The sequence below is a fragment of the Erythrolamprus reginae genome, chromosome 1 (genome assembly GCF_031021105.1).
Source record: "Erythrolamprus reginae isolate rEryReg1 chromosome 1, rEryReg1.hap1, whole genome shotgun sequence".
NCBI lineage: Eukaryota > Metazoa > Chordata > Lepidosauria > Squamata > Dipsadidae > Erythrolamprus > Erythrolamprus reginae.
The window spans coordinates 266,700,422-266,712,901 of NC_091950.1; the positions used below are offsets into that span (position 1 = coordinate 266,700,422).

At 40.5% G+C, this 12,480-nt stretch overlaps 1 protein-coding gene across 1 annotated transcript; it reads right to left on the reverse strand.

Annotated features, from left to right (window-relative positions):
- Nucleotides 1–565: 565 nt before the first annotated feature.
- Nucleotides 566–11,109, reverse strand: CMPK2 (cytidine/uridine monophosphate kinase 2). The gene is made up of 5 exons (XM_070738810.1): nucleotides 10,194–11,109; nucleotides 8,296–8,410; nucleotides 5,256–5,457; nucleotides 2,281–2,514; nucleotides 566–1,139 (listed from the first exon to the last, which is right to left on the reverse strand). The coding sequence occupies exons 1-5, from the start codon at nucleotides 10,866–10,868 to the stop codon at nucleotides 1,016–1,018; spliced, it is 1,350 nt and encodes a 449-aa protein (XP_070594911.1). The 5' UTR covers nucleotides 10,869–11,109; the 3' UTR covers nucleotides 566–1,015.
- Nucleotides 11,110–12,480: the final 1,371 nt, after the last annotated feature.

A 12,480-nucleotide genomic window follows, 5' to 3' on the forward strand; every position in this document is an offset into this window, starting at 1 on the left:
ATCTAGAGGTACTACTGTATTAAGAATTCCCAAAGTCCTTTCTGTTAAGTCCTCTCACAGTTATGACCGCTCTGCTGCTAGTTGAGTGGGGACTTGGAGCTCTGTCATTGGTCGAGAGTTTGACAGCTCCAGTATAAAAGGAGATTTCAAGTCGCCTGTTCTCTGTTCTGTTTCTGTGGTGTTGAAATAAAAGTTGATGTTTTCTGTTCATTTCTGAAGTCTGCCTCCGTTCCTGTCAACTTCACCCACCGATTTAATGCTTTCATTACACCAACACCCTGGCTCAGCCAAACCTGAACTCAAAAACACAGCCTACAGAGTTCCCCCTGCATAGCCCCATGGGAGTCTGACTACCAGAGTGCATTTCTTATACAGGAATAGGAAACTCTGGGGCATAAAACCAAGGGACTCAGCAGCTTTTTTGCTTTTTTTCTCTTCACCCAATATCTGGAAGCATGTGATTCACCTTTCCTGTTCAGGAGCTCAAGCCATTTGGAACTTTATTTCCTTACAACAGTAAGTGGAACCCACCCCTAGAAGGACACAAAAAGACACCTGGACAGCATTTATTTTTCATTTTGATTCAGGATTTTATTTCCAGTGACAATAATAATTTACGTTCAAGTGCTTAATTTGTCTACCTTTTGATAAGAACACTTCATTAAAAATTCACTATAATTTGTCTATGTGATACTGTTACAAAGTTATTTCAGACTGAGAACAAGAAGAATATTTTGGAAAATCTGCACAAATTTAGCACTAATACAATCAAAGTTTGCATCATGAAAGTGAACGTAGATATATATTTTTTTAGTTATGAAGAGTAACAATTACATTCCTTTAGCAGTAGTACATTGCAGTATGATTACGTATTTTTAAAATTAGTGTGTCCATATTAAAAATTATTATCTTGCATATGCCTTATGCTTCTCATTTGTTCAGAAAATATTAACATCTGTTTTCTTTGGGAAATTTTGATTCTGATAGTTATTGACAATAGTGTATACACAAACAGCTATGGGAAATGGCAGTGATTTTTAATCACATTTAGAGCAGCATTGGCAACATCTTCTTGAGGAGGATTGGCATCAAGGATATAACATATTGGATTTTCCATTCTTCTATAAGACTCTTCAACTCTATTTAAAAAAGTACATAGCATTACCAAGTTTAGAAAAACTTTGCATTCTACTAAATGTCTATGCAAAACTTTCAGTATAGTACAGTGGTACCTCTACTTACGAACTTAATTCATTCCGTGACCAGGTTCTTAAGTAGAAAAGTTTTAAGAAGAAGCAATTTTTCCCATAGGAATCAATGTAAAAGCAAATAATGCGTGCCATTGGGGAAACCACAGGGAGGGTGGAGGCCGTTTCCTCCCAGGAGATTCCTAGAGAGGCCCTACAGAGGCTTCTCTCCACCTTTTCCGCCCCTATTTCCTCCCAGGAGATTCCTAGAGAGGCCCCATGGAGGCTTCTCCCTGCCTTTTCCAGTTACAGTTTTGGAGGCTCGGCTCTTTAAGTGGAAAATGGTTCTTGAGAAGAGGCAAACAATCGTGAACACTGGGTTTTTATATAGAAAAGTTCATAAGTAGAGGCATTCGTAGGTAGAGGTACCACTGTATATATTTCAGAAGCTATGAATTGTCATTTAAATACTGCACTAGAAGGATTCAGATAGCCATTAATCCAAAACTAAAATCCCAGGTTGTCCAAAACGGAGATTTTTAATAGGGCTTTCTGATCTGAAAGTGAGCCAAATTGCCTCCTTGGAACTGAATGCATCAATTAACTTCAAATCAATTCAAACATTTCATGAAGTTTTATAAATATGCATAGACACAATTATTAAAAAGAATCTCTGAATCAGAGCTTGGCTTAGTTTTTGTACTTCATATATTTGGATATGCTATGGAGTCCAGCTAAGAACCTAAGATTTCACATCCAGCTACAATTACTATGGAGCACAATTGCATCTAAAGATACAAAGACTTATCTTACTGAAGCAGTTACTATTTGCAGCTAGTCTACCTGGTATTTTAGGACCCCTTATACAAGGCAGCAGACTCTGCAAAGTGCAATGTCACATAGGTACCCTTTTAAGGGTCTTCTTTGTTCACCCAAACCAGCACATAACTCTCTTCCCTAAAATATTCATAATTAATTTCCCATAATTAATCAACCTCCCGTTACACTTTTACCTTAACATAAAAAGAGCAACATTTGCATGGTTTGCTAACAAGGAATATAGTGGGGGCACGTTTTGCATTTTAGTACCTACTTTTGACGGAAGGCATCATTTGCTTCCAAATCTACCTCTTCTCTTGTTTTCTCAATTCCACGTCCCCGTAACCTCTGGACTCTTTCTTCAGGGCTAACAGTCAACAGCAAGACGATATCTGGACTCAAAAGATCATCAGGCCAGTGATACACCAGGTGATAAGGTGGAGGAAGATTTTGCACGTTCCCAGTTATTTCAGTTGCAATTGCGTATGCTGCAGTGCTATGCCAAAATCTGTCCAAACAAAGGTATTAATGTGAGTTTCAGACCAAGATTGTCAATTTATCATTCTTTGCTTCTAGAACCACCAATTTTTGCATATGAAATGAACTGTGAAGACAACTCTGCCTCCCACAAAATGGTTATAGGGAAGGGTGGGCTCTTCCTGGGTTCTTTCTCTTATAGGATGTCATCTTCAGGGATCAGAGGACAGGTCTTCTCAGCTGCAATTCCATTTTTCTGGAACATAATTCCAAAGACTAGAATTCACACTACTCACTTTTCCAAAAGCTAATTAAATTAGTTTTACTGGAGTCCTTAGAGAGCAAAATGATAATGATGGGGAAGCCTCTTATTGTATTGTGAGTGTGACTATGATGTGGGATATTGGAATTTTAATGTTGCTTTTTTGTAAGCTGCCTTGTTGGATGGATCAGTATGTACATTTTAACTTTTCATTTGATCTGAATGGTTTTAAGAAACTTAAACTCTCACTTTCTCTTCACAAGGTTCTTTTCATACAGAGCTAACTAAGCAAAATGATTTTCTCAAAACACAAACTAAGCTCTGTGAAGACTTGGGGTATTTCGCAGCACCATCAACTTTTCCTTAAAATTTTATCAGAAAATAACAGACTCAGTTGTATAGGTACTTTTCTTCAGACCTCAGTATGAACACCAGCCCCAAACTCAAAGTGATACAAGAATACAATCCATAAATATGGGGAGATCTTTAAAAGTTCATTTTCTGATATTTTAAAAAAATCATTTTTCTTGTAATATTAAGTTATTTGAATGTAATGTGTATGAGTGATTCACAGATACAAACGCCTACAGACACGATAAATTACATAAAGATCAGAATTGGCTATTCTGAGTAAGCAAGACTGAAGAAGATAAATGGTTTTAAGTCCTCTTGTATCTCTGCTACTGAATTTATCTCTCCAGCCAATTGATAAACAAATACCACATTAAAATATTTTCTTACAATTCAATTTTTCTTTTTTGTTTTGTCAATTTAAAGGATGAGTCATTCTGTGATTCACTAAGTTTTGAAAGTTAAAGTATTGAAAGATCAGGCACGGTTTTTTTTTTTCTTTCTTTCTTTCGAAAATGTATATTGTTGCCTATTCACACATGGTGACTCAAAGAGTATCTGTATTTTGACTTATCTGTATCTTATCCATATAGATGCCAATATAATACTAATATTAAATATAGTTACCCTTTTCATGACTGATGAAAAAAATAATTTGGATGGCTGATATATTTTAGAAATAAATTGAGCTCTGCATTCTCAAACGAGGTCTAAAAATTTACTCCTTTAAAAATAATTTGAAAATTTTAAAGAGTCCAAAGGAGCCAAATTCAAGGTATCAGCTGAAGAGCCATTATATCCTAATTTTAATAACACACATATGGTAATCACAGCATCCATTATATCACTGGTTGCTTTGGAAGTTCCTCAGTTTCATTCAATACGGGAGCACAAATTAAAAGCACAAATACAATCAGCAAAGTCCAGAGTTGCTTTGGTCCCATTAATTGAAAATTAAGAGTGATACTTTTCTGCTACTGATCATTCTCCTCCTTCAAGTAGCTTTTTTTTTTGGAGGGGGTTTCTTTCACTCTGACCCCATAGGACTGCGTAGATTAGTCCCTGCAGTCTTCTTGACAAGACTTTTCAGAAGTGGTTTGCCATTTTCTTTTTCTAGCATATACATACCCACTGATTATTCCAAAGGTTCTGAGCTGTGATAGAGTAAAATAACCATAGGCAATGGACCATTATAATTCATGATAACTTTCCATTTCAATCTTTTTTAAAATACAGTGATACCTTGTCTTACAAACTTAATTGGTTCTGGGACGAGGTTCTTAAGGTGAAAAGTTTGTAAGACGAAACAATATTTCCCATAGGAACCAATGGAAAAGCAATTAATGCGTGCAACTCCAAAATTCACCCCTTTTGCCAGCCGAAGCACCCGTTTTTGCACTGCTGGGATTCCCCTGAGGCTCCCCTTCATGAGAAACCCCACTTCCGGACTTCTGTGTTTTTGCGATGCTGCGATTTCACTGAGGCTCCCCTCGCTGGGAAACCCCACCTCCGGACTTCCGTTGCCAGCGAAGCGCCCGTTTTTGCACTGCTGGGATTCCCCTGCTGGGATTTCCCTGCAACATCACAAAAACACAGAAGTCCGGGGGTGGTGTTTCCCATGGAGGGGAGCCTCAAGGGAATCCCAGCAGCGCAAAAATGGGTGCTTTGCTGGCAATGGAAGTCCGGAGGCGGTGCATCACAGTGGTGGCGGTGGGTTTGTAAGGTAAAAATAGTTTGTAAGAAGAGGAAAAAAATCTTAAACCCTGGGTTGGTATCTCGAAAAGTTTGTATGATGAGGCATTTCTAAGATGAGGTATCACTGTACTAGAAACACAACTTATACAATTAACGAGGTGGCACATTTTTCAACAAAGACACTTTATTTTCGTTGAGTCCTTGATGCTTTCTGAGCTTGGTTGTTTTCTTGCAATCGCTTTATTTATTTAAGCCGCTCACTTCAAAAGGACTCTAATGCTTCATTATCCATCTATGTAACATCATCTATGTAGGCAAATGTGGACTTTGCTCCTTGTTTATATGGAGTAGCTTGTCTAGCTAGTTTTGAAACATACTGCAAACAACCAAGCTCAAATAGTCCCAAGGACATCACAGTTAATCTGTGAGCTACATTTTCTTCCATTGGGAATATTTTTGCAAACCTGTCTAGAATCACTGGGGACTTAGAGGATTCTTCGGCTATTTCAGAAGCCACAATGTAGTTACTCAGTGCATAGAATGCTCTCCGTATGAGTGGTGGTTCATCGTCAAAAATCTTCCGCCACTGGCTAACGCAAGATGGAGGAGTCCTCAAGAGCACAGCATTCAGTGAGTCTTTCAAAAAACGAGTCACTGTTGTTTTGCCTACATGTGGTATAGGAAGGAAAATCACCCTTAGTTATGACGCAACAGGGGGATTGATCAAGTTTGCAAGAATTTAGTTTAGAACGTTGGTATCTTAGGCAATAGTCCCTTGTGTTTCGATCACTCCCTGTCTTCTCTGCAGATAAAGCACAGTTTTGTGGAGAACTATCAGCCATTCTCTTGGCAGAGCCATGGTGGCGTGGTGGTTACAATACATTATTGAAGGCTAATTCTACCAACTGCCAGCAGTTCGATCCTTATCGGATCAAGATTGACTCAGCTTTCCCTCTTTAAAAGGTCGGTAACATGAAGACCCAGGTGGTTGGGGGGCAACATGCTGACATTGTAAATCACTTAGAGAGGGCTGTAAAACACTATGAGGCAATATATAAATGCTATTGCTAGTTGCTGTGATTCAAATGAATAAGAGTTGAGGATGGAATCCCTTATTTCCTTGGTAACACTGCCTCATAGCTGCCACCAATTCTGCTGTGAAAATATGTCATGAAGGCAAGAAGCAATTTTCTTGTACCTGCACTGAATGAACTGGGATTAAGATAGACAGGATCTAAACGTCCCAACAGAGTTTAATCCACTATCTGCATGAATCCACCAGCTTCATTCACAAATCACACATTCTGCTAAGCCATAAAATGATCATATTTGCTTTAATATGCAATGTGCAACCAATCATGGTTTTTCACAAATTATAAATGTTCAAATTCAGCCATGGTATTATTCAATAAACCATGATCAAATAAACTATGGCATACTGCAATGAAGTACTAGAATGCATTATCTACATATTGTTATAAACAGCAAGCATCAGATGAATTACTAAACAAGGGGAAAAGAATGCTTAGTCACCTGACATTACTTTATGAATTAAAACAGATTAATGTATGTCAGCCTTCCTCACTCTGTGCCCTTATGCTATGTTGGCTTACAATTCTTACAATCATCACAAAAATGGCAAGGGAGCTCTGAGGGAGGTAGAAAGATGGCTGGCTATACAGTGACCCCTCGATTTTCGCGAGTTCAAACTTCGCGAAACGGCTATACCACGGTTTTAAAAAAAATATTAATTAAAAAATACTCCACGGTTTTTTTCTATACCACGGTTTTTCCCACCCGATGACGTCATAGATGTCATCACCAAGAGTCACTTCTTTCTCTCTTTCCTGTCATTCTCTGCTTCAATCATTTTCTCATTTCTCTTTTTTTCTCCCCTTTTTTCTATCATTTCTCCCCCCCTCTTGCTCTCTCCACTCTCCCCCCTCTTGCTCTCTCTCTTTCTCACTCTCTCTGTCTCCTTTCTATCTCGCTCTGTCTGTTGCTCTCTCTCTGTGAGAATGCCTGCCCCACCTCTCCTGCAGCCCCCTCGCTGAAGCTGGGACGAAAGCGCTCTCAGCTAAGGGACTGCAAGAGGGGTGGGGCGGGCATTCTCAAAGCGCTCAGAGCGGCTAGCGGCCAAATGAGGAGGACGAGAAGCCGTAGCCACCAGCGCTGCTGCAGGAGGACCTGTGCCCCAAGAAAGCTGGTGAGAGGGGCAGATCGGCTGACGGGTGTAGTGGCGAGGGGGGCAGAGGCGCTGGGGGCGGGGGCTGCCGACATTCAAAACAATCTTTGCCGGCCTCCGCACTTTCCTCACTCCCCACCCCCAACTTCAAGCCCGGCTCCTTGCACGGCCTTGGAAAAGGGTGCGCTGGGGTAGTTTTTGGCTCTCCATAGCCAAAAATTGTGTTTTTACTTCCGCATCTCTACTTTGTGGAAATTCGACTTTTACGGGCAGTCTGGGAATGCAACCCCTGTGAAAATCGAGGGATCACTGTATTTGCAGACTATATTTAATCCATACAGTCAGCTATCCAACTCTGTCATATGACAAAGATTTCTGTTTTCTACTAACCTTAATGACTGTTCACTAGTCCTCAAATTACTATCAAATAAGCTTCACTTTTATTTCATTTGTTACCATTTTATTTTCTTGTTAATTTGGACCTCTAATTATCTACAAAATAACTAATCACCTGCAAACAATTCTGGGCAGTATGTCACTTGCATGCCTTATTTGTTTATTGCTGTGGCACAATTAAAATGTATTTAAAAAAGATCCATCACTCTCAAGCCTGGTGACATTGTTCTAAGGGCAGTGGTGAAAAAGTAAACGAGTACATATAAGAGCTAAACTGCTGGTATTTTCAAAGGGAAGAATTACTTTTTAAGCAAGTTAACCCAAATGTATTCTATTTAGAAATTGAGGTCCTATTCATTAGGATCTGCAACAAATTAGGATTGCATGTCAGATTGTCAATCCACATCCCCCTTAGGAAGCTATATTGTTGGTTACACAAAAAAGGAGACACTCTAGTCTCTCCCCTCTGCTGAAGAGAGAAAATAACTGGTCTTTTTAAGACAAAGGGAAGAACTCCACTGATCTGTTGAACTGGACTTGAAAAAAGCATGGAGCTTTTGATTGTCAAGAGGCTTCTGAGTACAATTTAAAATAGTTGTACTAAACTATAAAATCTTACTAAATTATCATGGACTGTGTGAATAATCTTGAGCAGGGGTCCCCAAACTTGGCAACTTTTAAGACTTGTGGACTTCAACTCCCAGAATTCTCCAGCTAGACAATAAAACATAGTAATGTACTCAATTGTCTGATCTTAAACTTGATTTTTATTCAGTTTTAAGATGTTGCACAAACCCTAACCTGTTTGCTTTCACTTAGGTGCAAACCCACAAAGTAAGTTGATTTAATATTATTTGAAATGTGACAGTCAAAGAAAAGCTTGTGCCGTCTTAAATATATACATATAAAATATGTTTTCTTACCTGTTGCATCTAGTCCTTCAATAACAATTACAGGAAAATTTCCTTTCTTGGGATGCTTAGGACACTTATCCACAAGTTCTAGAATCAGTCTGGATTCAGGAAGTATTGAAGTGCACTGTAATGAGAATATACATTGATTCTGAAGGACTAGAAGCAGAACCTAAGCAACAATGCTTGTGAAGTCCACTTGAAATGCCAAACAGATTAAAGAACAAGACTCCTACATCCTGAGCAACATTTCTGTCACCTGATAGAAATTCAGATGACATTCACAAGAGGCAGATACTGAAATTTCTGTCTTCCATACAGGAGCTATACCTTGGCAATTCAGCAGGTAGATCATAGGAAAGCAACACTTAAAAAGACTTAAGTCGATTGGCCTAATTTAAAACATATTGTTCAATTAAACATGCACATTTTACAAGTTTCTTTGGAATATGTATCTATGTCCCCCCCTTTATCCATTTTTTTCTTCAAGAAAACATACATAACCCCTGTTCAAACTCTAGAGTACAAACAGAATTGAAAAACAAAGTTTGATCAACGTGGTATCATTTTCTACATAGCGGTAATGATACACAATTTACATTCTCCACAAGGATTGTTCATACATTTTCCCTTTAAATAAACAGTTTATTCTTCAAAAACAAAAATCAAAAGGCCTTGGTAAAGTATACTATTCTAACTGTTTTAAAAACATACCATGGCAATGAAGCTAGCCCATTACAGCTGTAAGTCATGATGAATGTAAAGGCAGGTCATTCACACCGCTAACCCAATTTTATGACCCTTTTTACAGCATCATAAAGCAACCACTGTGGTCATAAACAAAATCCCATGGCCCTTAAATAACCTCCACAAATTAAGCCAAAGACAAGTGTTTGCTATGGGGCATTTTTGTGTAGAATTGGAAGTGAAAAATGGTTTCTCATAAAAATGGTCTAAATCACAGTCATGTGACTGCAGGACATTGCAACTGGTTTTAAATGTGGGCCAATTGCCAAGCACTCAAAATGCAGTCATGTGGTGTTGAGAGGGAACAGCCTTTAGAACTGGGTCATACATACATTCTTGGGGGAGCCATTGTATCTTCAAATGGTTGCTAAGCAACCAAGGATAACTTATGCACCAAACTGGCTCTCATAATGTATTGGGGAGCATACAAAAGTCAATTAACTCCAGAAACCAAGAGAGACAACTTTAGCTTACAACAGAGCCAGAACCAAGTGTGAAATGCTCCTGGTTCGCTCGTGCCTGTCAGTCATCTAAGAAGAGCCAGTCGGGAAGGGAAAATCATTAAGTGTTGTACCTCACGATTCTTGACAAATGTGCATGTTCTTTTATGTACACTGAGAGCACATGCACCAAGACAAATTCCTTGTGTGTCCAATCACACTTGGCCAATAAAGAATTCTATCTATCTGTCTCTCTGTCCGTCCATTTATCTCTATCTCTCTATCCCTATCAACCTACCTACCTACCGAAGTTGACCTCAGCTTATGACCAAAAGTTTTGCTGCCAAGTAAGAGTCATTGAGTGACATTTACCCTGTTTTATGACCTTTCTTTCCCAGTTGTTAAGTGAATCGTTACAGTTAAAATTAGTAGATTGGTTGTAAAGAAAATCTGGCTTTCCTTTCAGACCTTCAGAACTTTCAGAAAGTTGCCAAAAGTTGTCACATGAGCTTTGAACACTGCTATACGAACCAGTTGCCAAGCTCCTGAATTCACCTGACTCTTAATGGTCCTAAGTGTGAAACAGAAGTCATTTTTCAATGCCGTTGTAACTTTGAACCAGTCACTAAACGAACTGCTGTAAATCAAGGACCAACTGGGCTTCAGCTATGTCCAGAAAAAGAGGCCTGGTTCTGCTGAGCTCCTCTTTATCCTAACACTTACTTCTTCCAGCACTTGCTGTGCAGCTTCCCGAGACCTGAACACTGTGTTGCCCAGAAGGTGAGGAACGGCAGGGTGGAATTCCGCTTCTTCCGCGGCCATCACATCAGCTCTGCCCAGCAGCTCGCTCTCCTTTCCCGCCCCCTTCAAGTCCCACAAGGCGCAGCCGAGCCGGCCGCCTTCGCCTTGCTCGTACACCCAGAGGTGGGCCGGCGCTGGAAGGAGGCCCCGCAGGAGCTCTTCCAAAAAGGCCTGCGTCTCCCTCAGGCCTCGCTCGTCCTGAACTAAGAAGCCCTTCTCCAGCAGGGCTCCGCCGCGGCGGCTGTAGCAGAGGAGCGGCAGGACCCGGCCCCGAGCGCCCCACGGCGCCTGCTCGAGCCGGCGCTGCAAAGTCCCCTGCAGCCGGGCAGCCCGTACGCGCTCCCGCAGGGTTGGAGCCACGGGGACGCCGAAGGAATAGCATCTGCCCGGAGGGGATAGAAAGCACCGGGGCCTTGCGCGGTTGGCTGGCTGCTGCTGCTGTTCTGCGGCGTCGCTCAAGGCGAAATAGACCACCTCCGCCCCGGACGATTCGGCCGCGAAGGAGCGCTCGAGCCAGCCCATGGGGGACGCAGAGAGTAGCTTGTCCACGGCGAATTGCTGTAGCCGGAGGGAGCCGGCGCCGCCGCGGGGCAGCATGAGGAGAAACGAAACTGGGGAAATGTTTTTGAGAAGCCCGCCAGGGGGCGGGGCCCATTCGGCCGCGGGGAAACCAAAACCGACCGCCGGGCGCTGTGCTGTTATCGCCAGGAGGAAACCGAAAGCGACCTGAGGAGAAACGAAACCGAACCGCCGCGCCTCCTCTTTGCCTCTCCCTTTTTGCGACCTTGCGTAGCAAACCAAAACGGGAGGCAGTTACCATGGAAAAAAAACTGTGTCCAAACGTCTATAGAAAAGGAAACCGAGATTTGGGAAATGAAGGCGACTTTCACGAAAGCGAACGTTTAGAGAGTTCTGAGTAATATCTTAGAGTATGTTAATACTATTAATATTAATAATAAGAGAAATAAATAATAGTAATAATAATATTAATTATTATATTAAGATAAGTATTAATCAGTGGTTCTCAACTTGGTGGTCGAGACCCTTTTGGGGGTCAAACGACCGTTTCACAGGGGTTGCCTAAGACCATGTGAAAAGACAAAAGCTTCTATTCTGGTGCCTTGGAGCATACAGTATATTTACATTCTGATCAATCAGGCGTTTACAGTGGGGGTGTCCCTCTGACGTTCCTGCTAATCACCTTAAAGCTCTCTTGGGAGAATTAGCACTAGACTTATGGTTGGGGTCACCACCATGTGGGGAATTGTATTTTAAGGGGTCCTGACATTAGGTTGAGAATCACTGTTTTAGAGTGTCTACAGTCGACCTCACTGCATTCCTAAGAGGTCTCTGAGGGGTGTGAATAAGCACACCTTTGTTTCCACCCTCGCTATCTTCCTGTCCTAATTGTCCTAATTTACCTGTACCTACTTTGTATGTTTATGTATATACCAATACTTTCTATCTTGTGTGAAAAATAAATAAACAAATAAATAACCGAAGCAAATGCAAATAAATTGTTATGGGAGTGAGTTTGGGAGATGGTACAACATTATTTGGTGGGGTTTGTTGTGCACATCGGTTTAATGTTTGTATATTCTAGAGAAAACGTTAACATACAAAATAAAAAAGTTATGTTTTTATACACAGGTGTTTATTTGAATTAGTGGCCAAACTGCCATGGACACTGATAGGCAAATAAACATTATTCTTCTTCACAGCAACATCTGCAACTATATATGCCTAAAAGGCCATAGTCATAGATGGGAAAAAGAATCCCTGTGGAACTTGATTTATGACCAATTTCTGCTAAATTGAGATCAGGTGGATTTCCAGCTTGGTGGTTAGGCATGTTGAGTGTTGTGTTTTTACTTGATTGGTTGCCAACACAATACATTTACATTTTTTTAAAAAAATTCTTAAAACAACTTCCAATCTGGCTCTTATCCTAAGTAAGTAAATGGCTTGTTCTGCAAATACAGTATACAGTATATCAATAAAATATATTGTACAGCCTCAATAAAATGGAAGTCTCCAATACTTTAAAAAAGCAGGAGTAAGCAAGCTGGACCTCAGGAAGAGCAGTTTCCCAGTTCATTTTCTGTGGAACCCTCCCCACCAACTAGAGATATTTTAAAACTGAGATCCTATAATAGATGAAACAGCAAAGAAACCAAACAAGACTTTACTCCAAATATTCAGGAAAGCC